The sequence below is a fragment of the Daphnia carinata genome, chromosome 3, assembly GCF_022539665.2.
Source record: "Daphnia carinata strain CSIRO-1 chromosome 3, CSIRO_AGI_Dcar_HiC_V3, whole genome shotgun sequence".
Taxonomy (NCBI): Eukaryota; Metazoa; Arthropoda; class Branchiopoda; order Diplostraca; family Daphniidae; genus Daphnia; species Daphnia carinata.
Genome location: NC_081333.1, coordinates 9,568,936 through 9,592,186, shown reverse-complemented (window position 1 = coordinate 9,592,186; position 23,251 = coordinate 9,568,936). Strand labels below are relative to the sequence as shown.

Here is a 23,251-nt window from a genome sequence, read left to right as displayed (position 1 = left end):
AGCAAGGGTTTGACTGTCCGCTATTTTCTTACAACTATTTTTACTCGAGTCAGTAAATTAGGCGCGTATTTAAGAAAAACGAGTCGCTCGTCTTGTTATTCCATTTCCTGCTGTTTTGTTTTTTTCGTTCTAGATCTAATATAAATAAAGAACTTTGATTATACGCGCTAGCCGCTCTTATTTTAGCCATCCAATTGGGCGAAGCCCCATACAGTCGAGACAACTCACGACCAAAGTCAATTAGCTTTCGCTGTTCAACGGCGTGCGGCAAATGAACTGTCTAGTAAGAAATAGAAGGAAAAAAAAAAGATTTGTTGGCTCTCGACTAGCAGACGGCGCACGATGGAAAGAGGAGCCGAGATTTATTGACAAAGTCCACGCATGTTGTGTCCATTGGACTAACGTAAGCGGAAGAAGAATTTTTTTTTTTTTTTTAACGGCCTAACGCACAAGTCCCGAAACGAACTACCGCTTCGGTGCAACATAGCTGGCTGACGGGAAAATCAGTCATCCACGAAAAACTCGTTAGCACATGATGAGTAACAAGAAAAAAAGGGGGGATAAAAAAAAAATTCCGTCCGCTATTCCGTGTAATATCCAGCAAAGATCGTCGTTTGCAATAAAAATTTAATTGAGAAAAGCAAGTAGAAAATAAGCGGTCGAAGAAGTCGGCTGGACAGCAAACGAGCTTTTAAGTTCTTCTTGAAAAAAAAAAACAAAAAAAAAAAAACAAATATATAAGATGAGCAAGTTTATTGTTTCCGGACGACAGGTTCCGATTACACGGCCGCTGGTCGGAATTTGGAGTAGATTGTTTAGATCGGTAATGGATGCTCCTCGTCCGCCCCATCATTCTATCCCTCCTTTTCACGCCTTTTTCCATTGTGAGCGTGAATAACGTCCATTAACGGATGAAAGAAACCGAGCGGCCCTTCAAAATAGGGGAGTAGCAAGTCGTCGGGTTCGCCCGTCGTTTGCCTTTCTTTTTTCTCTTCTTCTCCTTCTTTCGATTACTACTAATAGCGCTTCCGCATACATAGCGGTCAACGACGCAAGGCTGTGTTTCTTATCTATTTGTAACAAAAACAAAAAAAAAATGATGTAATAATAATCTGTTTAGTGGTTGCCGTTTTCTTTCTGCATCCAAGCCGGACTTTGCTTAGCTCTTTCGCATTTTGTTGTATAGAGCTGGGAAAAAACAAAAAACAAACAAAAACAAAAGAAGAACTAGACGCACAGCACCGTTGCGGTGAAATTCAGCATATGAAAAGTATAGCGTGCGTATACAGGAAGGAACATTATCGTCCATTCAACTTATATTCTCAGACGGGCAAGAGTATAAAGTGAATAATTGCATTCGGATGTAAACTCTACGCGCACATGTTGTGCGTCCGACCGTTAGCCGTAATTTCTGTTGACGCTTTCATCACAGCTACTTATTTTACGTCCGTCTTGATGGCACGTGCATATTCAAATCGTTTCTCATGTACGCACATGGGGGTGCGTTGGAAATGCAAAGCAAGAACAAAAAAAAAAAAGAGGGGGCTATGTAGATGGAGAAGGGGACTTCGCTGATTTGGTTTTCAAAAGACCAAAAACCAGGCAGAAAAAAAATTGAAAATTCTGATGCAATAAAGTAGTGCCAAATAGTTTCACCCTGGCTGTTTATATCATTTTCCTAAAAGCATCTCTCCCTTTTTGGCTGAAGCGTACCTCGCTCTGTTCTCAATGCAGCTATGATGATTCTCTTTTGCTTTGCTTCTTTTATTATACCTCTTGCTTCCTCTTCGCTCTTTGTGCACTAGAATAATTGAATGGAGTACTCTTCTTTTTTGTTTTTTTTTCGTCCGTATTGCCAGAGAAAAGCGAGTACTGCTTTCAACCAGCAGCAAAGTTTTCTCCTTTTGTTGTAGATTACAATCGTCTATCGCACTATTCATCGCAGGCCGCAATGAAAAAGTACTAACTGCTGGTTCATTGATTTTTTTTTTCGTCTCGTTCCTTCGGCGCCAGCCACGTACATACAAAACCAAACTGAACATTTAATAACCAGTTGGGCGCAAAAACGAGCGGAGGCGACTAGTTCTGGTACGTAGCCAGTTGACGCACTTTCGATGTATCGTTCAAAAATATTTAACGTTCATTCTTTTGCGGGACGCCAAACTGAGACGAAACTATCCTAATGTTTTTACTGTTCTTTTCAGACACTAATCTGACGTAGAGAATGAGGAAAATGAGGCGAGTTTTTATGCAAAATGCGCTTTCGGATGCAGCAAAATGTATTGCAGTCAGATTGTAGCGCAGTTCAAATGGCGACTGTGTCCTGTTTTCTTTTTTTTTTATTCTCTTAGTCGGCGACCTTTTCAGACGGTGATGCATTCGACGCGGTTGTGGCATTAGCATAGACGCGGCGACATGACGAACCCACGCGCGAGATTAGATTCTAGTGTTATGCAGCAGCACAGTCTTTTGGCATGCGGGACTGGCGCTCTATTAAGGCGGTCACATGCACTTAACAAAAAAAAAAAAGAAAAAGAGGGTAAACTCTTCGGAGCGTGTCCGATCGCGGAAATGATTTCAAAAAGAAAATTGGGTAATGACTGCAGGCGAAAATATTCCGCGATCTTTTTGTCTCTTTTGTTGCCGCATATCTGCGCACTTACGACTCATAAATTTTTAAATGCCAGTTGAAACATGAACGGGGAAAGCTACACGGTTTCATCAGCGTTAAAGGAAGTAGCTTAGTCGAGCCAAAAATCTAATCAGCCATAGCACAGCCAGCATGACAATCAAGTGCTTCCCCTCTTTCGTTGATTACTTTCCCGTTTAATTTAGTCTCTTCTTTTTTTTTTCTTTTTTGTTGGCTGAATTCTCTTCTCAGCGACTGTGTTTAATGAACTCAAATGTCACGGAGACACACCCTTAATTCATTTGCGTGTCGTTCGTGTGAACGATATTTCGAGGGTCCATTAAAAATGCGTCCAAACAACTCAACTCGCATAGACATGGCAATTTGCTTATTTCTCATTGTGCAGTCATAGAGTTGTAAAAACATGAATGGATTACAAAGGATACACGTACACAGGAGACAATTCAGTTAAAAGATATTTTATATCTTAGGTTAATGAAATTTTGTCGGATGACACGAAAAGTTTGTAATTATTTCAATTTGGCCTGGCGATCTGTCGGTGGATCGATTTGTTTTGCACTATATAATATCAACGTTTAATCAAATTGAGTCAAATCGTATGAAATATAGTAAAGAATTACCGTTGCTTGTTAATGTTTTCTTACATTTTATCCATTGTTATGTTAAGTAGAAAGAAAAATAGTCAAAAAAAAAAAAAAAAATGAAAAGACCCTTAGTTTTTCTGGAGAGATATTCGTTTTTTTTTTTTTTAAATGACATTCGACTGGAGTCACTGACGCACGTCTCGCTGTCCAAGCAACACAGAAATAATTGGATGACCTTCCTTTTAAAAAAAAAAAAATTTTTTGAGACAAAGGGAATATGACTTTTGTTTTTAGCTAGAATTTTGTTGCAAGATCTAGCAGAAAACTTCGGTTGAAAATGGCCATCGAAACGACGAAGTTGCAGTTTAAATGAAAAAATTCTTTTGATCATGACAATGTACAGGAAAGGAAACTAAAAACGCCCACAATGCTTCGTGCCTCGTTGCTCGCATAAGGACTTTGACAAAAAACGAAGTGTTAATAGATAATAGCATTTCACTTGGTTGGGACGAGAGCAAGAAATTGGATGGATGAGGTCAAGTTGAGTTTGGAAATGTTATTGATTATGAGGTTTGAATCAGAACAATAGGCGGGGTTAGAATAAAAACGGCAGCAGCTTTACACACACCTTTATCGTCGAGTATTTTGTCGTAATCAGATGGAAGTGCGTGCGGCTGATTTAGCCGCGGCGAATAGCGGATGCTGGTGCTTGACATCGCTGTTTAATCGACCGCTGCCGCTTGAGGCTCCAGGTTTCGGATGCCATCGGACTGGGCTCTTGTTAAGCAAACCGTATTTGGCTTTCAGCTCGTGATGGATGACGTCGAACAGCCTTCGATTGCGATCCATTTGATTTTTCCTCCACGCCGGCCGTCGCTGTTTCATTTGCATGCCCCAATGGATAGTGAAAATGGGACTGAGCACGTGAAAGCTCCAACCAGATAACGCCATTTCATACACCTGTCGCAACCAAAAACTTCAATTATTGAAGCAAACTTGCGTAACAGATTAAAAAAAAAAAAAAAGAAGGAGGACAGACGGGCAACAGGAAACAATGTGTGCAAATTCAAACATTTGATTTAAGCGTGCGGCTTGGGTTAGTGGGCGAGAACGAGATGCACGATCACATGGAAACCAAACCCTCGTTTTTTTTTTTTTTTGGTACATCGCGAACAGAGAGTCTAATAGAAGAAGCATGCCGTTTCGCTGCTATCTATTATGCATACACATACACCCACATATCGGTAACTTTACGGATCGCTCTGATGAATATTTGAACGATTCGGGCCGCCATCATCTCGCCAACGAGCGACTTTGGTGGGCTCTTTGGCTTGCCAATTAATAATAGTCAAACATAACAGCAAAAAGGAGAACCACTCATACTTTTCTGCTCCATATTTATAGCATCTCTTTTTTTTTATGAGTTGTATGTAGCATATAGATAAGCCATGCGTTTACCTGAGTATTTCTCGTAAAGCCGTACCTGTAAAAGACAAACATAAAATTTCAAGTGGGGTGTTATAAAGCTGATTAAATTCTATCCCGTATTCTTTTTTTTTTTTTTTTGTACATAGTTGTTTTGTCCTTCCTTATAGCAGTCTGAGGCTTAGTGAGTTAGGAAAGGTCACCCATAAAGTAATAGGAATTGAACTAGGGGACATAAAGGACGTCCCTTTATTGGAATTGATCCGGCTGGAAATAAACAAAATTGGACTCTCGACGCTCGTGTTTCACTGTCACTGCAGTCTGCGAGAGCCAAAGGCTTTCCAGCGATTGGTGGGTTGTACATCATTGCGTTCGCTAGCTTTATTGTCGTATCTTTTAAACGGTGGTGTGCCAAGTTCGTTTACTGTAAACAACAATAAATGAATTGATCTTCAATTTCTTACCCTAAAAAGCGTTCGTCGTGAGGCGGAGCTTCGTCTCGGGCGATGTAGAATGGCTCGTAAAAGAATTCGTAGTTGGTTACGTTGTGGCTCACAACCACTTGGTCCGTTTCAGAAGTCTGGCGCCATCTGCGCATTTCACAAGTTAACAGGGAACGTTAGAAAAACAACTCGTACGAATAGAAGAAGATAATTTTTCGGCCTTCCAAAAACGGGAATGTGACTTTCAAGTCACGTTCCAGCATGTGAGAATGCTTCTGTCTCACCTTTATTTTTTTAACGTCAACTAATATAGGCCAACAACAACACTTTACGGTGATTAGACTACATTCTAATTGGAACTGCACGAAAAACGAAAAAATGGCGGCGACTTATCGTCGGCTACCTCGTCAGATTGCTGGCAAACTGGTTGTAGCGGAAGGCCTTGTGATGGAATGGTTGAGCACGGCCCTGCGTCTCCAACGCCAGGAGTTGCGACTTGTTCTGAGGGAAATCGGCCGAATAGTCCAGCTCGTAAGTCGGGACGACAAACGCGCACTTTGGGCAGTGAGCGGCCACTGTCGGCCGGTCAAGGAACTCAACCAACGACTCGGCCATGTTGTACGATGGGATGACGTCGACGTCCAGGAGCAGAACATAAGTGCTGGGACAGCCTTTGCGGGCCACGTTACGCATCAAGTTCTGCGGGTACGGACGGCCAGATTCCCACTTGGCGCTGAGAGACGGCCGTTCTTTCAGCAACCAGGTGAGAGCCTCCGCTGGACCGGTACAGTTGGCTGTTGAACCGAAACTGCTATCTTCACCATCTTCCGTTTCCGTCCAGAATTTGCTGCCGGAAGATGAAGATAGAGTAGCGGAAAAGGCGGCCGGAAGGGCCGTAGATTGGCCAGGAGATGAAATGACGTGAAATGCGATGTTGGCCAGCAGATCGGGATGACACCGTCGCATGTGTGTTAATACTTTGTTGAAAATGCTGACCTCTTCGTCGTCCAAGTAAATAGCAAACGAAATGGCACCTCTCCAATGATCTGCCGACTCGCCCAGCCAATGTAGTCGGTCAAGGGACGACTGTGTCGCCAAACAAACGTTGTGGCTCACGGCCGTACTGTGGAACTGATGTCCAGTCACGGCGAAATCCCTAATGACGAACCTACGACTATCGTCCCAACGACCCAGCTGCAAATCCAGCGTGGAACTATCCAACATCACGTCCGGCTCTTTTAACCAGGATTTGTCATTATCATTTCCCCACGAACTTCTAACGTGATTCTTGACTCCCGCAGGAGGATGTTGTTGTTGATGTATCTTCGCCCGGCGCTCCGCCAGTTGAAGGGTCTTCCAAATGCCTTTCACTTGCACGTCCAATTGAGAACGGCTGTGACCGTGCTGGCCCGGATACCATCCGAAAATGCCGCTGGAAGAGGATTCTGCAAGGCTCGTTCGATTGTGATCGTTACCCTTTTCAGCGCAATGAAGCAGTTTGACGAGCAAATAAAAATTGATTCCGGTGAGGAAGACAACCGTCATGCAGTGAATCTTCCACATGGGGCGCCTCATCTGTACGGAGAAGGAGCAAAGGAGTCATACGTATTTGTTCCAGTTGCCAATAACAAAAGGGAACGAAGAAGAAAATACAAAAGGAAATTACACACATGTACTCTGTCACCTCTGGATAGATCAACTTTTTCTTTTGTTTGGCCAAAATAAATCATCCGCCACCCTGCCAGGAATGTCACATGATTTTTTCACGTAGGAAAAGCGCAACAACAACAAACGACAGCGGTGGGAAACGAACGAAAGGATCAGGAAGAAATGATGAAGAAGCAGAGAGAAAGAGAGAGAGAGAGAGAGAGAGAGAGTCAAATCAAACAAAAGAAGAGGGAGAGACGTCGGAAATTGGCTCTTTTTCTCCCTTTTCATATATATATACGAAAACGCTACGAACTTTTAATGGTCTAATGGCGCGGACGTGTTACGTGTTCTGAGAGGCAGCCAAGTGCAACCGACAGCCTAAACCGAAAGCTCTCGGCAGATGAACGGGTTTGAAACAACCGCGTTAAAAAACAAACCGCCCACCTCGAAACGTTCTAGCGAAATTCTTCGTGAAGATGCAGGGTGCTATTTTATGATAGAGGGAAAAAAAAAAAAGAAAAGAACGTGAAACAACGAGACGTGAAAATTCCAGAAGGAAAACTCATTATCGAATTCATGACCGAATAAACGCGACCCGCTAGTATGTGACACCTTAAAAGCTCATCGGAATCCAACTGGGAGTACAGCAGACGATGAAAAGCGGTAAAAATGAGTAGGAAGATGAAATCTAACTATCAACCGTTAAAAAAGAATCTTAATAGTCAATTTGGAATCTTGGAAAAATAACGGTGGAGGAAAGCTACGGTCTAAAGTACCATCTCAAACAGAAGCTCAATAGGATGGAACAAGGGAGGGGGTTAGTTTAAACATCACGTACTTTTCGCATATAATCTTATTAATTTTATTGGGTTGCCCTTTTTGGTGACATTGGCCGAATATAATTTCTTTCCTTCTGTTTTCTTTCTCACGGTGCTTTTCTTCAACGTTAACTCTCAATCTTTTCACATTCGGTTGAAGTATCGCAACTGATTTCCAGAGATATATAACTTTCAAAAAACGTCATACACTTCCCAAGGTTCCCCACGGTCTTCATGGCATTTTCGGTTCTTACTCTGCCGCTTTGTGAACAGTTCCCAACCTAAGTGCATTCCTTATTGAATTTTACTCGTTTTTTTTTTTCAAGTACACTTTTCAATGCGTAAACGAATTAACGGAATCCAAGTCCACTAAACATATACCTCTATAAGACAGATACACGTAATGGCGTCGGTGTTAATAGAATCATCATTTTCTACTATCTGGATATGCCTATCGTAAATAGAAACGTTGTTTGTGCGTCTACATCAAAGATTATTGGATACTACCCCGTGTGGCGTGCCGGTTATAAACTTCCTTCCAAACCCCTTTGTTTATTTTTTACTTTTCTTGTACAACCAACAAGTTAAACTGATAGCCAAGAAGAGAAGGAAACGTGACACGAGTGAGACAGATAGACAGAAAGTGGCTAACTCACTTACCGTAGAAACATCCGTTAAAGAAAGACAGAAGATGTTTCGCTCTTGTTGGTTCTTCGCAGTCAATCAGATGAATCGTCTTCCAAACCAGCGCGCAGCCTCCACATATAGGATATAGCCTGTAGGATGTTGACGTGGACTTCTGTAATCAGTTGCCACTCCTCAATCTCTCGAGAGCTACAAAAAAGAAGAGCTAGGAGGATTTTCAAGTGTGTCAACTAGATCAAGCTAATCAACCCCCAAGCAGAAAGAGTCAAATAAAAACCCTTTCAAAAAAAAAAAAAAAAAGAAACAAACAAAAACATAAAACAAAACCAAAACAAAAGAAAAAGTTCAAACAAAAAAAAAATAAAATAGGGAAATGCTGGTCGGATCGAAAACAAAAAAAAAGTGTATCAGATTCAAGCTACATCTAATAACATGACAAGAGGCTATGGATCGACGACGACGGACGACGGCGTCTGTGTTGGCGGAGCCGTGTTCGGTTCGCGACTGTGTTATAGGTAGCAAAACTAGTTGATGTAGTATACGCCCTCATCCTTCGTCCTCATTCTTTTTCTTTTTCTCCTACCCTTTTGCCCCGTCTTCTTCTCCTGTCTGTCTGCGTATAACATAGGGCAATAGAGCCAAGTGAAAAGGGAGGGAAGCGGATGACGACGTAGTCGACGCCGGAGAGCGCCCAACCAACGAGATGAGAGAAACCTCCTCCCGAAAAGTATTGATTGTTGCGCCCGGCAGATTCAACTTTCACAACCGGCCGGAATGGGATGGGTGGTTGGAGACGACGACAACGGAAGAATCGGGGAAGAAGCAAAGAATGTGGGTTGACACTATAGGCTCTTTTATTCAACGGATTTTCCGGACAGATCGCATCATCCTGACAAAAAGAAAACGGCCACGGACAAAAAAAACAAACAAAACAAAACAAAACAAAACAAACAAACAAGAAATGACCAACTTCTATCTAAAAAGAAATTGGCCTGCATTATTGTCATGAAACGCAACGTTGCATTATTATTTGAAACACATTTTCTTTCCGTAGGGTTTCGTGATGTGTATACCATAATATAGGGATGTTGTGTTGCTGCAATCATGTGTCCGTACGAGCTGGAAATACTGTACGGCCATATCCCCACTGTTTTAGCGGCGCCCACTCAAACGCCCGATGCCAAACCCACCCACCACCTGCGCCCCAAAGATTTCTGAGTACTACGTACGTACATAGCTGCTGTCTTGTTTTCTTTACGGTAACGAACGGCGACGGCAGAGCAGAGTCGACATGTTAGGCGGAGAGAACGAGCAGAGACGTGTGTAACTCCAGCGGTTCTTTAATGGCTATGTTGCCGCCCGCCTCTTGACTGCTCCTGCTCGTCCCTCGCCGGTGCTGCATCCATTCACTCTAGCCAGCGACGACATGCATTACGTGTATAGAGAAAGTGCCTTACCATGCGTGTCGTACAATCTCCTGGGTATTCAAGAGTTTTCTCTGCTGTATATATACTGTACATACACACAGACACACACACACACGGTCGCACTCTCTTCTATTCGTACCTTTGCTTTCTTGCTCTCCTGTTTCTCCCTACTCCTCGCTCACTAGCTAGGCTTTGATCAATAAAACGCACGCAAACCGAATACAAACCGTGTTTTGCTGTGTCCACTTAAAATGGATGGTTGGACGTTCGTGTAGCCTCCTCTCCCCTGCATGTCATATTATACTGTTACACACTTTCAAGTATACATCTCTATGGTTACTATCCGCCCTTAAAAGATGGAAATGATGGACGGTATATAACGAAAGACGAGTAGATCGTAAAGAAGAACAACTTCGTCGTAACGTTCTCATGTGATTGCAATTTGGACGTCCGAGCTTACGTGGTTTCAATTTAATTGAGTTGTGCAAGCGCGTCTTACGTTTGAAATGAAAACAAAAACAATGGAAGGCAAATGAAATCGACTGAATCCACTTTTGTCGTTTTGTATAATTTTCTTTTTTCAAATTGAACGTCACATTATTATTTATAAGTTATTCGGTAACAGTAAATCATGCCGTGCAATGAACAAATTGCGCACGGCATCGTTTAAGTATTTTACACGACAAACCGAAATCGGTAGTCAAAGTCAGCAGCAAAACGAGCACATGGCCGAAGCGAAAAGGGACAAAAGAGAAGAATTCAATTTTGAAAAAAAATGAACGAAAACGATGCCAATTTAGGATAATGAACCACAATAGGTCTTTGTGTTGTGTGTATCTGTGTGGATGTGTGTCTTTTAGGTGCTGGGTAAAGTAACATTGGAATAAATACATTTTGCAGTTATACGGTTAAAGGGGGTATCGGGACAAGAACAATAATGACCTCTCTCGGGATTTATCGATTTGAATATCACTCTCTCGCACAGACAAGACAACACACACGCACGTAACATACTGGCAAAATTGCATCAAGAGAGAGAGAGAGAGATGAAATCAATGAAATTGAGGGCGAAGAAAATGGAGGGGAGAAAAAAAAACTTGTCTTCTCGCGTCTGACGTTAGATGAATGTATGCCAGTTTTTGCTTCCAATATTTTACTGTCTCCAATGTTGCGTGTACGTGTTAGGTGGATGAAAGACGATCTACTTCCATATGCATTTCGATCCTGTTGAGACTGTCGTAAACGGAGGCGCGGCAAATGTTTTTGTTTTGTTTGAAAAAACGCCGACATCATCGTCAGCGTTTTCTTGCTGGAATGACACTAGTTGTGCGGGCGATGCTAGAGAGACGTATTTTTTTCCCCCCCTTTATTCCGTGAGATTCTATGATGAGCGCAGCACAGTTTTCAATTGGACGATATACGTCGTAGGTTCTGGACAAAATTTGTTGTGTCTCCAGAAGAATTGGAGTCAAATTTAGGTCCTTCTTTGGGCGTTGTCGTTGTATATGGTTATGTCGTGCTACAGATTTCTTCTGCCAAGCTGCTCGATATATAATGGAAAATCATTGAAATAGAATAGGAAAAAGAAAAGAGATAGGCAGAGATGATAGACAAGACAAAACGAATGAAGATTATGACAGGCAGATCAACGGGGGGTTGATAACAAAAGGAGGTTTGACAAACAGAATGATTGTAGAATAGTTTAAAGTGAGAAGAAAAGAGAGAGAAAAGAAAGAGACAGTTAGAGTGAACGGGGAGAATGAAATCGATGGAGCCAACACAAATAATAAAATATGATCGACCGTGACAAGGACAAGAAGACAAATGACGAATGAATTGGTATAGAAAATGTTTTTTTTTTTTTTTGCTTTTCTGTTCTAGTTTTTCTTTTGTTTGTTTTATTTTTCACTTTTTTTTCTGTTTGTTTTCTTTCAATTATTTATTTGGTCGTCCTCGTTCACCACAAAATTTGACTAGTACACGTCGGCCACCCGGTAAATGGACCAGTAGCCGCAGAGACGGGCGCGCAGGGCCGGTGCGATGTAAGCCGCCTCTTGCAAATGGTCCATGAAGCTCGAACACTCGCACATCAGCGTGTAGAGTTTGTCGCCGGCAGAGACGGACTTGTGCAACGTGATCCGGCGCAATCCCACGCAGCGCGGCACGCATTGATAAAGAATCCGGGCTCCTGTAACCATCCGAAAATAGAAATTCCATCTCGTTAATTGCAATCCAGTTCACACAAGTAATCAATCATATAGCTACAGTTGTGCTAATTTTAGCTTCTGTGTCAAAAGCCAGCTAGTGTCTGTCACTCTTCCCGAATTAATTTAAGCTTTGCAAAACACGCCACAGATGGCCATCCGCCGTGACTCCCGCAACTCATCGTGACACGATGCACGATGCCTCCGCAAGAGGGGACTGTTGTGATGGCATCAAGAGAGCTCCACACACACAAAAAAAAAACAAAAAAACAATCGTGACACGCCCCGTGTTCCTGTTGATATGTCCTCTAAACGCTTTGACAACTTGTCGTCTATTTTTTGAAGAAGAAAACTTCAAACGTAACGAGAGTTAAGAAGATAACGACGCCGAACGGCGTAGGGAAGGAATATCATTAAGAGAGTCGGGTGGAATTGTTCAACGTGATTGGGTGTAGTTCGATTTACCATCGGCCGAGATTGAATGTGAGAACATGTCCCCGTTTTTTTTTTTATACGGCCATAGTTTCTAATTAACGTGGCCGACGTCACCGATACTTTCTCGTTTGTCGAGAGCATCGAGTTTTTTAAGCCAAAAAGAAAAAAAGGAGGTAAACATGGGATATAAGGGACACGCCTACGTGGGCAATAGGAGACGATGAAACAAATTGGATTCCGATTCCATGATGCTCCATTCTTTTGGCTCCATTCTGCAAAAGAAGTGTAATGAACCGAGACAAACTCTTTCCGGGGGGGAGTTGAATTGTGGATTTTTATGTCTTTTCTCTCCTACAGTACATTAAGCTACCATGTCTTCTTGTCTTAAGCTTTACGCTCGTCTCGGTCGCACATACAAAAGAAGAGACTAATGCCGCCAAATCTTTTATGATGTGGCCGAGGTTATAAAAGTTAACAATAATCCGAACAAAGTCTCGTTTTTTTGGAACAAAGTTTCGTTTTTTTGGCGCAATCACAACCTGTGCAACGACGGCCTGTTACAGCCACGAGTAAGCCAACAAAGAAGAAAATCCCTGCCAAACAATGTCATCATCAAGTATCCTAAAATCCTACATTACAAGCGTCCTACGTGGGCCAACTTTTAGTTGCCAGCCAGGATCGTTCCATCCTTCCGAAAAAGAAATGCCAGTTATGATTGGCAACGTTTGCTATAACCAATGTAAGACCTTCCCATCTCATTTCAGCTCGAGCTTGGCCTTCATTGCGTTGACGGCCTAAAAAATCCTTTTTTTTTCATTAAGACCTGGGCCTTAGCTATTCATCAGCGTCACAGCTGATTGACCCGAGTCGTTTGTTATCGTTTGTTATGATAGGGCGAATAATGAACCCCCTTCATTTCCCATTTTCCATTTCCCATTTTTATTTTATTTTATTTTTTACAATCGATTCGCTTAGTGACGAAAGTGAAATCGAAAATTCTGACCTGTCCAGTAGAGCCAGTTGCGCTCAAACTTTTCTCCGTCGTCTCCGTCAAAGACCTTGTAGACGCAGACGATGTAGCCCGTCTTATTGGAAAGAGGCCGGCGGCAGGCGGGTTGGAGCGGCGGCCGGGCGATCGTGGCCGCTTCCTCGTAGACGTCGACCAAGTGGTCGCTGAAATAGCGCAAATTTTGCGGCTCGAACCGTTCAAGCGACGCCAACCTGGCCGTCTGTTGCCACTCTTCTCCATTGGTCTGTTGCCTGTCGGGCGCTCCGTAATTGATGTATGGGTAGTCCACTGTTCCACGGTTGCAGGAAATCAAAAATAAAGAGAGAGAGAGAGAGAGAGGGAATAAATGTTTAAACGCACGAAATGATACACACAGGCAGACACGAAAAAATTTGTAATTTGTTTCTTGTCCCGTTATGCGGATACCGACCATGCCACTGCAATGCCGCAAAGGATCCCCGTTGCATCGTACATCATCCTCATCGCTAAATCACCGTCAAAGATCTCAAGCAATGATTTACTTTTGCCCGAAAAAAAAGAAGGCGTTATGGCCACTTGAATTGGCCCCAGATGAGATTGCATTGTGTGGGCACGCAATCTACCGGGGAAGACCCACATGGCACTGCACACTTCCTAACGTTCGTACTGCCATTTTTTGAGGCTTTCCCTATGATTGTCAGCGTCATTATTTTCCTGTGCACCGCCAAGTTAACGAATAGATAAAAAACTTTCCAATATCTTCAAAGTTTCAAAATCCTATTGTCAAAAAAAAGGGGTGGGGGGGCTTACCAGCCAACAAGAGAAGAGTGCACCACTGTCTATGCCTATATCGTGATTGGTAGGGTTCTGAGTCAATACACGATCATATACGCGGCTATATATTCATTATAAAACGAACTGAGTAGAACACGGAGCGAAATGCGTTACCCAGGGTGATTGCAGTGACTACAAACAAAACTTTTAGGGGAGACAGTTATGTAAATAAAATATGAGTGAAAAAAGAGGGATGATGATGAAGCTGATGGATCTATATAGACGCTGTATCTACAGTCTCTTTTGTCAGCTGGAGTGGGGGGTACCTGTCAGGCGAGCGGCAGGTATCGATTGCCTTTGCCGTCTCTTTCAGTTGTCCTGGAGACGGGTATCGAGAAAAACATGAAGCATAACCAAACATGACAGCCGTTAGTCATCACAAACGAGAAACATGAATGGTCTGAGAATTGTGCAAAGCGCAACGGCCTGAACAGCGTTCGTTTCCGATCTTCTTTTTTGTCGGCACCGGGGGTCCAGGAAACCGAGCCTCTTGCCGCGTTCTATCTGGACGTTTTCTTTGTTACGTTGACAACAACGAGGCAATAAACGAAATGTTATCAAGAGCTAAAGTCACAACTGGTACACAAGGGCCGTAAAAGTTAAGAAATTCCTCTCATACAACGAGTGAGAAAACTCGCCAAGTCCCACTGAAACGGCCTGCATCAGTAAACGTATCAAAATCCCTTTCAAATTAATTACGAATTCGTAGAAGAAAAAAAAACGAGGATAGCGGAAAAACAATTAATTAGTTCGATACTAGGAAGGTCGACATTGACGCTGTTGGATACAGGAATTAGCGTACGGCAACATATCAAAACGATTCCATCATAACGTAATAACAATATGAGTTTCCTTAGCAGCGCTAGTTGCATTCACAAGGCGTCCTCTCCTTCTTTTTTTCTTCCACAATCATAACTAGATTTCCGCGCATGGAGCGAATGAATTGTTCTCGGCATCCGTCATAGCAATGGTATAATGAATACGCCAGCTCCGCCTTCTCGTGATTCGGATAGAGGGGAAAACAAAAACATATCCTCGTTGACACTGTTCAATCCATTTGACGTATGCTGTACAACCTCGCTTCCGGCACCTCCTCCCTCACTTCTTTGGGCTTCTGTGTGGATATGGACTGAAATAGCCAAAAACAACGACCACGATTTTTGCGCATGCATTCACTTCTATCGGTTCAATTTCTTTTTCTTTTTTTTTTAAGTTTGTTGGCGACTTCCTTCGTCCGGCATCCGTCCAACCAGTCGACCATAAGAAACTACCATCAGCTATTGTGTGAAATGGCGCTGTTTCGCTCCGTCTGAATGACGTCATCCGTTAAGAGAACATAATAAAGAGACAAAATAAAACGTCAAAATGCGACGCGAAACCCTACGTCAAGGCTGCCACCCTTCACTGTGAAAGAAATAATAATAAAATAGAAAAAAGAAACGGCCGGACGAAATAGAAGAGAAATGGACGAAAAGCGAAATCATTTGAAGAAACAAAAACAAATCGTAAAAAAACTAAAAACAAAAAACGCAAAGCCTCAAAAAGATGAAAGTAAAGAGAATAAACGAAACGAAATAAGAAGAAAAAAGATATATATATATATATACATATATATGTATACAGTATATGTATAGAAAAACGGTCTGAAAGCGCATCAATCTGTTGAATAAAACATGAGCGTACAAAAGTATTTGGGCGGAGAAGAGAAACGGGAAGGACGGGTGGGACTTGAGCGTGACCGGAATGGGGAGATGACGACTAGCGAAAAGCAATCATAAATTCATGCAAGTACATAACATCGCGATACGTAATGTCTCACATCCCTATATCATGGACGGACTACACGACAGCAGCGTCCATTTCTCTGCTTCAAATCTCCTCGTTCCTTCGTTATTTTGTAGGTTATTTAGGCCTATGCATATTCCATCGACGACTAAGTCCATATCAGTATAGGTTTCTACAGAAAAAACGGGGTAAATGACGTCACAGTAGGGTCTATTTCTAGTAATGTGAAGGACAACAACGACAGAAAGGAAAAAAAAAGACGTAGACTAGAGAGGGGGGGGGGCGAGTGTAGTTGAGACGCGAATTGGAAAGAGAGTGTAGAAGCTATACAGCTTTCCGGAATGGTTGGAAGAAGTAATAGCGGGGGCTCATATATGAGGACGGCCTATCTTTTTCTTTTTAGTAGTAAAAAGCCGGTCGTTTCTGCGACTCCCTTCCAACGGGAAATCATGAATTATCGCAGCTATTTCTCGGCCAATTTTTTTTTCTCGAATAAATACTTTGACGATGATACGTGTTCTTCTTCATTAGATTTCGACTGGCGAGAAAAAGAGGAGCAAACGACCATCAACTCTTTCATTTCTGCCTACATATCTCCTCTTGAATTTCTTTTTTCTTGCTTTGTACCCTCTTTTTTCGTCGTGTTTAGCTTGTAATAGTAATAAGGTCATTGTGCGACTAGACTTGATGATCTCCACCGCGCCAGCGTCTAATGGTCCACCGGACACACACACAAACGGGATATGCAAACATCTATAATATCGATCAGTCAATAGAAATAGAACAAGCAAACGACTTCTTGCTCGTATAGCTCCAGATGCGATTGCTTTACATTTATCTCTTACTGCAATCCTATTAAACCAAGCACATTGACGCGAAACGTTCAACCCCATACAATTACAGGCTTCTGTTTCAAGTGTTTGACGTTTGCATATTGCGAGAATTCTCGGCATCGTAACGATGTGCATATCACGGCATTGAAATAACAGGATGTCGCTTTTGGCCGAACCCAATTCGTTTTCGCGTCCGCACTCCTCCGCGTCGCTAAGAGCGAGCGTTTGTTGACGTGATACATGTGCTACGCGACTACTCAACGTAAACGAGTTGCGAAGTGAAGAACTAGAGCGAGCATAATGCATCAGGCACCTCAAGTCGGAAAAGAAAACGAAGTAAGCGACATAACAGCAAAGTTTCTTATATTGATCTACCCAACGCCACACCTTTTCTCGTTCGTCCCTTTGACTTTCCTTTTTATTTTTCCAACGTGGAGCTCTTATCTCCATTCGCCCGAGCCATTGCAACGTGCGAGCATGCATAGCGTGAGTGCACGGTCAGCGCAATAGTCTGATACAGCCTAACTGCCGTATTAGATCGTAGGTCTTGAATAGCGTACGAGTCGTGCAAACGTACGCAACAGCAACAGCAAGGGCGGTATATAAAACTGCACGTCGTAAAATCTATTCGTCACGCATGCGAACGACATGAAAAAGCAGGGCAATACCGGCCCGTAAGAACACAAGGGGGAGTTGAAAGAGAGCGGAGTGACAGCGTGACGAGCATTTCGCTTAATCAATAATGGCGATTGAAACTCAAGGAAAGAGGGGGGGGGGGGGGAGTCGCCAGTAAGAAAAGAAAAGGAAAAAGAACAAATCCAGCCCACACACACACATATTGCAAGCATAATTCACTTATACGCAATCCTCTCTAACGCGGCTCTTATGTGGTGTGCTCCGTTATTTATGCTGTACCCATCCGTTCTTGATCTCTCGGTGGCTTTAGGAGATTCTGCTTTTTCCTCAAACAAGTTGGTGGAAGGTGCGCAATTGAAAGCGGTTGAGAAAGACAACGAGATTGTCAACATTGAATATGCGTATTGTATAATTTTTTCTCTCCAACGATCTATTGTACATTTACCCCTTAATTTCTTATGTTTGCATTTTGGTATTGTCACATGCGAACTATGCCGTGACAAAACGTTAAATTGGCATTTCATTTTAGCCAATCAAAGCTTTTTCTGGAGTGGCCTTGCTGTTAACATTCGCTTAATGAATTCCGGCAGTGACTTCCCGAGGAGAAAAGGAAATGACGGCTTGTTCTTGTAAAGGTAGACCAGGAAGGATATTATTGACGTACGCGGAACGTAAATTGTGCATCTTGTGTTACCGCTAGGCGTTGCAACTACTGCGCAATTCAATAGGAGTTTCAATCATTTTGGTGCAGAGGAATGCCCTCTATTTGCTTCTAAGTGCTCCAGCCTGTGCGGTCAATAAGCTTGACTATGCAACGAGAAGAAAGTACGAACCAAGCAGCCAGACAGACTAATGGTAAGCCTTCTATCACCATGACAACGATTATGCATAATACACTAGAAGGAACCAGTAGGATGGTTGAGTCTCAACACTTATGAGAGTGCATATCTAGTTGCTTGAAAGACATTTAGACACATATATTGTAATAACAGAGTGACAGAGATGGTCTAGCTTTTCTTTTTAAGAGTGATGATCCAACTTAGGTGATGGACCATCCACGGACTCTGGAGCGATATTTTAATGGGTAGCAGCCAAGAAAGTTCAACTGGAACACGGGCCAAACCAACATCGCCCCTTACATATGATGTTGAAGGCGTAGAAAAGTTACAAACTATGAAGATATAAATTGATGAGGCTTACCGTCCTGCTCTATGCTGACGAGCAGCATGCCGTGGGCACCGGGTCGATCGCGCAGTAGGTCGATGAGCAGTTGCGAGGCCATGCTGCCTTGCAGTGAAGCCGGCCGGGCCAGCGGAGACTCGAAAACGGGCTGGATGGACATGAACGGCGTCATAAAGTGTAGCAGGATGATGAGCTGTGGATCATCGACTTCCACGACGCTCATCGACGCCCGACCCGTTTGAGGCAGCTACGAAGATTCAAATTCAAGTAGAATACCATCATTGGCCGGCCAACAACAGGGGCAATCCCGCGAGGGTGATGCGAACCGAAAAAAAAGTAGAAACAGAAAGACAAAAAAGAAAATGAGAAAAAGAAAAAGAAACATGTCATTGGATAACCGATTTGTAATGTTACGACACGTGATTTTGACGCTGTGGCATGTCATTATATTTTACTTTTGGAACTAGAAAAAGAGAACACTCTGAATAACTCAACGGCTCTAAAGTTGTGGGAATTTAAAAAAAAAAAGTCAGGGGTCGAAAAAAGACGTGAAGAAAAAAAATCAGTTCTTCCGTGGTTCGAAAATAGCCACAGTCGTTCACGCAGCCATCGGCAAAAAGAACAAATGGACTCGACACATTTTGGCCTGTTCTGTTTTTTTAGGTTCTCTATTGCGGAACGCCCTTTAACCGACGTTTTTACAGTCATCCTGTAGTTCTCTGGCTTTACAAGATAAATTTTGATAATATCATAGACATCCTGCACCGCAACCCAATGACAATCTACCTGCCAACACTTATGGCACGACCTATTTGAACTGAACTTTAAGTGCAACCACTTTGAATTTGAATAACTCAAAAACTATTAGCTCTACGTCAAAACAAAGTTGATTTCCATATTTCTCGTTACATTTAAATCTAAACCATGTATTTTCATTGCTATATCTAGGGTTTTTAAGAATTTTGGTTTTTTATGAAAAAGTCGGGCTTAATTTGTCGGGCTTATTTTGCAAGTCCGAAAAAAAAATTTTACTTGAAATTCGATCTAAGTTTATGTTTTCATGACTGAAATTCAACGCTGGTTTCAAATAAAATATTAGTTTTCCCGTTGATTGTGTAGTTTTTGAATTAAACGGAATCCAAACACGTAGGACAACCCCTCCGAAATCGAATAGCTCCCAAATGGGTGGTGCGTTAATCACTAGAAGGCGGTGCAGGATCATCATAAAGTTGCCCAATAAATGATAAACAGAAGAACAGGAGTTCCCTATAAAAAAAAAAAGTGGGTCAGACGGCGTTCCGCATTCAATTATACTAACCCTCAACGCCACAAGTAAAAAAGAGGAGTTGATTGTCGACGATGTCGGTAAAACATCCAACACTTTCTAAAAAAAAAAAAATCTTTTAACGCTATTTTTTGTTGTTGCATGGAACAAAAAGGGGAAAGGCTATTTATGTTTCCACAATTACTTGGTTCCAAAAATAAAACGGGGAGTGTTAAGTCATTTATCAGAGGATGCCAATTATCTGCAAATTGACCTGAAACGATTCGTACGACCTTTACTAAAATAAACCTTTTCGCACTTGCTTAGCTTCCGGTTTCTTTTTTAAAATTCTTTTCTTCTGCACGCGTTGCACGGTGGTAGAATTATTAGACGATCGATAGTATACGGCGAGCCATTCTTTCTGTTCCATACCCCTACAACGCAAAAGGGAATTGCCATAGGCTAAAGTCCTTGTAGAAAGAAAAAAGAAAATGATCCATACACTTGCCGTAATAAATCCTTCAATTTTCAATTGTGGAATGGAAAAAGAGTTTTGAACAGGAAACCGGTCGGTTGTTGGTCCTGTTCAGTTTGTAAGCATACCACAAGAATATTTTTCCTAGAAACAGTTGCTAATAATATGGTCCGCTATCCATTGCACCGGAATCAGCAGAGTTAAGAACAGGCAGTTGCATGTTCTATTTACATGTCAGTCCCATTTTTTTTTTTTTTTGTTTTCTGGTTTCCTAATTTTCTTTATTTTTCTTTTTTTTTCTCTTGACGTTGAAATATTTATTTTTGTATTCAAGGGTTTCGTCAAGCGTACGTACTCCTCCATCGGTTGGACCTCGACTACTCTTGGCCCGCCCGGAATCAAAACAAGGAGGGGGGAACATGGAAAGCCAAAAGCGTCTCCTCCCGTAGACACAGAGAGAGAGAGAGAGAGAAAGTGAGAGAACTTTGGAAGAGACAAGAAATAAGGGTTTATTTATACGCCAACCAAGCGACAAGCGCACCCACCGTGATACCAAACTAATACATCTACTTACCCGGACGCCCTAGAGATCGCTACATCTCGCTAAAAGTATTTATGCACAAAGATATACTGGCTCTCTTTTAGCCACAATAAAATTATATAGCCTAGTGAACGTGTAACACTATGTCTGCAAACACTTCGTGATAATCCAAGCGATCGCAAAAAATAAGATGGTGCAGCTGCGCGTTCACTGAAGCCAAGATGTTCGAGCCTATACGCAACGACAAAGTCTTTTAGGGTCATCGTGAACTGCAAACCTACTGACAACGAATATGCTTCTATTTGCCAAGATTTCAGCATAAAAGAAAAGGAAATCCTGACGACCGGAGTTAGAAATGAAGGGAAAAAAGAACTTTATCCTATTGGGAAATAGCTTGTATACCTATCCAGTTCTAACTCAACGAGACCCTATGTATTCCAATGGATGCTATTGTGTGTTCCAATCAAAGCATTCGTGCCTAATCACAACTGTATAACCATTGCCAAGAAAAATGCTATTCGCAGAGTATCGAGATGGAAAATTGACTACTCTAAAAAGAGTTAAAGACCATCACGTGTCATCACTGGAATGTAGTTATACATGATCACCATGTGCAATGGGCATTCCAGCCAATCTTTACTTATTCTTTTCATCCGCGTTGTTCGAAATTGAAAAGCCGTCCGTTCTTAGTGCCAAAGAGACAAACCGTTGAAAAGCAATAGAGGAATAACGCTATTCGTTCGAAAGAGGCTCCTGACCAGCGATAGAGATATTCATTCGTTCTGGCCGGAATCCATATTATCTGAGCGGATCGCGATGCGATCTTCTTGATATGGAAGTCGTCGCTTCATATAGACATAACAAATATTTTTCTATATTTAATACCTGCACGTACAGGAGCACCGGGCTTGCACGTGACTGGATTTTCGGCGGCCTTTTCTTTCCTGTTGGCTGGAATCGATCGAATCAACTTGATAAATTTGTCATTCTAACATAAATGTAATAATAAAAAAAAAACCGGAAACAAAAACAAGAACAAAACATGGGGCCGCTAAATTGGATTTGACTGGCAAGCGAAAACAAGGAGCGACATTGAAAGACGACGTGATGCGAATGTGAATGCGGTTGACGCTACATTACGACTTTCCTGACTGTCGGATGAATATCCAAATGATTAGACGAAAAGGATCATTGTACACGTCTACGTTCTCCGAATCTCTCTTCTTCCTTTACCACCTCAACAGCAGGAAAACGCAAAAACTGGATGGTTAAAAAACAAACAGCATAAAATACGAGTCTCTTCTCCACCAATTTCCGAGAGTGGCCTCTTTGCCGTCTCGCCTTTCATGACGTGATCCCGCAACAATGTTTCTACTGGCGGATGCTAAGGAAAATAGTTCAAATGATTATACATGCGTGCAAGTGGGCGTGATTGTCTTGTATGTTTTATCTCGTTTGATCGTTTCCATGCCAGCAGCCGAGAGGCGATAAGAAGTTAAACATTGTTTTCAAAATCCAGACCGACTGTGTATATTAAATATGTGCCCCTCGGGCCAAGTGTAACTCTGAATAATAAATTGGTTCAAACTTGTCAATAGAATAAACACAATTCTAGCATAATAATGAAAAGAGCAGACTGCAAAAGAAGTTGCTTTAAAATGAAGACGTGGGAAGAAAAGATCACGTGCAACTGAATTCACGACAAACGGGTGTCAAAGTGGGAAATCAATAATATTCACGTGTGGAATAAGCAGATCGGCTTTATCACGTCAGTGAATGGATTGCGTTGGGAGTATGCCGGGCAACAAACAACAACGATCGTAACGAGTAAGGATTCACGCTGTCGGTAAACACTGCAATGCCAAAAGTTTGATCCTCTCGTTTTTTTTGCCCGCTCCCGCACACGTTATTCCATAGTTTCTACACGTTTCAGCGTCAGCCAAGAATTATTTCGCTTGACCACTCATGTTTCATGAAACAGTTTTCTACGTGGAGAAAAAAATAGCGGAACAGTCAAAACCTCTGACCGAAATTGGGCAAACAAAAAACATTGGAATCGAAACAAATTGACGCAGCAAGCATCTTTCGAGTGGCAAAAACAACAGACGATATTGTACGTTATAACTTTCCGTTAAACATTTATCACACCATGTAAGGCAAGCTCGGTATGTCGCAGCAGTTTTAGAGCCGATGGCATGATCAATAGCACGTCCTAGTTTCGAGAGCAAGCGGATCAGTGTGCATTTGACGACAAAAAGAATGATAGAAATATATACGCAGTGTTGTATGTACGTAGAGAGAAAAGCACCGAAGTGGCCTAGAATGTTTTGAAACATATCAGCAGCAGCGACGCGCAGCAAAAGCAAAGACTCGATGAAAATGGAAAATGGCTTTCCCTGCTTTCGATGGTGTTTTGTTTTCTTTGACGTGAA

The 23,251-nt window shown here is 42.2% G+C and overlaps 2 protein-coding genes across 6 annotated transcripts in view; both read right to left on the bottom strand.

The window, feature by feature from the left end:
* Positions 1-2,995: 2,995 nt before the first annotated feature.
* Positions 2,996-8,750, bottom strand: LOC130685306 (beta-1,4-glucuronyltransferase 1-like). Of its 5 annotated transcripts, none has more exons than XR_009420672.1 (6): positions 8,231-8,750; positions 5,506-6,677; positions 5,124-5,249; positions 4,693-4,717; positions 3,271-4,194; positions 2,996-3,208 (listed from the first exon to the last, which is right to left on the bottom strand). XR_009420672.1 is itself a non-coding variant. In XM_059494531.1 (6 exons), the coding sequence occupies exons 2-5, from the start codon at positions 6,675-6,677 to the stop codon at positions 3,889-3,891; spliced, it is 1,629 nt and encodes a 542-aa protein (XP_059350514.1). In that variant the 5' UTR covers positions 8,231-8,750; the 3' UTR covers positions 2,996-3,473; positions 3,863-3,888. The 5 variants fall into 5 exon arrangements, 4 of the variants coding, with proteins under 4 accessions (XP_059350514.1, XP_059350515.1, XP_057364575.1 ...); XM_059494531.1 differs by having other exon boundaries at positions 2,996-3,473; positions 3,863-4,194; XM_059494532.1 differs by having other exon boundaries at positions 2,996-4,194; positions 5,506-6,672; positions 8,227-8,750.
* A 2,801-nt stretch (positions 8,751-11,551) lies between these two features.
* LOC130685239 (WAG22 antigen-like) overlaps positions 11,552-23,251 on the bottom strand; it is a 30,858-nt gene continuing 19,158 nt past the window's right edge. The window contains exons 4-6 of the mRNA XM_059494440.1: positions 18,558-18,786; positions 13,285-13,578; positions 11,552-11,830 (exon numbers count right to left, since the gene is read on the bottom strand). Coding sequence (XP_059350423.1) covers positions 11,616-11,830; positions 13,285-13,578; positions 18,558-18,786 — 738 coding nt within the window. The 3' untranslated portion in view covers positions 11,552-11,615. The remainder of the gene's footprint in view (positions 11,831-13,284; positions 13,579-18,557; positions 18,787-23,251) is intronic.

Coding starts and splice junctions, on each gene's coding strand:
- LOC130685306 (XM_057508592.2), bottom strand. CDS start 6,677: ATGAGGCGCCCCATGTGGAAGATTCACTGCATGACGGTTGTCTTCCTC. Junction 5,250..5,505: donor TTTGCCAGCAATCTGACGAG/GTAGCCGACGAT, acceptor TGAAATGCGCAG/ATGGCGCCAGACTTCTGAAA. Junction 4,195..4,692: donor GCTTTACGAGAAATACTCAG/GTAAACGCATGG, acceptor TGGTTGCGACAG/GTGTATGAAATGGCGTTATC.